The sequence below is a fragment of the Arachis ipaensis genome, chromosome B10 (genome assembly GCF_000816755.2).
Source record: "Arachis ipaensis cultivar K30076 chromosome B10, Araip1.1, whole genome shotgun sequence".
NCBI lineage: Eukaryota > Viridiplantae > Streptophyta > Magnoliopsida > Fabales > Fabaceae > Arachis > Arachis ipaensis.
The window spans coordinates 116,668,108-116,668,740 of record NC_029794.2 but is presented as its reverse complement, the minus strand read 5'-3'; the positions used below and the strand labels follow the sequence as shown (position 1 = coordinate 116,668,740).

The window sequence follows — 633 nt, the reverse complement described above, 5'->3', positions numbered from 1 at the left end:
TTCAATTCTCATGTTGTGCTCTTTTTATGAGTGTTGTGGATCAATAAAGAATTTAAGATGGGTAGGAGAGTGTTATGCTTATGCATGTTTCTTGGGGCATTATTTATGTTATTCAATGCCCAAAATGCATTAGTTAGTTGTGCTTTGACTTCTCAATTGCAAGAAGAAATAACAAGAATCAACGAAGAAGGGCCTTATATAGGTTTGGTCATACCAAATTCTTTTGAACTCAATCCTCTTCTTCAAAATCCAGCCTACACTCCCAGTGAAAATATTATTGACTTTGCAGGTAAATATAAATAAGAATAAAAGAAAATATAAACTTCATGAATATATATAATTCACCTTAATTAGGTCTCTTGTATTAATAGTTAAGATTTGTCAATTTATATTTCCAATTTAGCTTCATTTTCTTTTTTTATTAATGGATAATAAATAATAATGAAGGAAGGAGATTCCGCTTTGGATCCATTGGCGATAAGCCTGTTATATTGGTCATGACTGGATTGAGTGTGGTATGTTTTCTTTTTCTTTTTTAATTCATCGCATTTGTAAAATACTTTTGGGTGGATGATATATCATAGTTTTTGGTCACTATATTCTTCAATAAATATTATAAAAATTTAGCTAATA

The 633-nt window shown here is 29.4% G+C and overlaps 1 protein-coding gene across 1 annotated transcript in view; it reads left to right on the top strand.

Moving 5' to 3' along the window:
• The window catches only part of LOC107622934 (5'-methylthioadenosine/S-adenosylhomocysteine nucleosidase), a 4,244-nt gene continuing 3,611 nt past the window's right edge, over window positions 1-633 (top strand). The window contains exons 1-2 of the mRNA XM_016325015.2: window positions 1-289; window positions 448-515. Coding sequence (XP_016180501.1) covers window positions 58-289; window positions 448-515 — 300 coding nt within the window. The 5' untranslated portion in view covers window positions 1-57. The remainder of the gene's footprint in view (window positions 290-447; window positions 516-633) is intronic.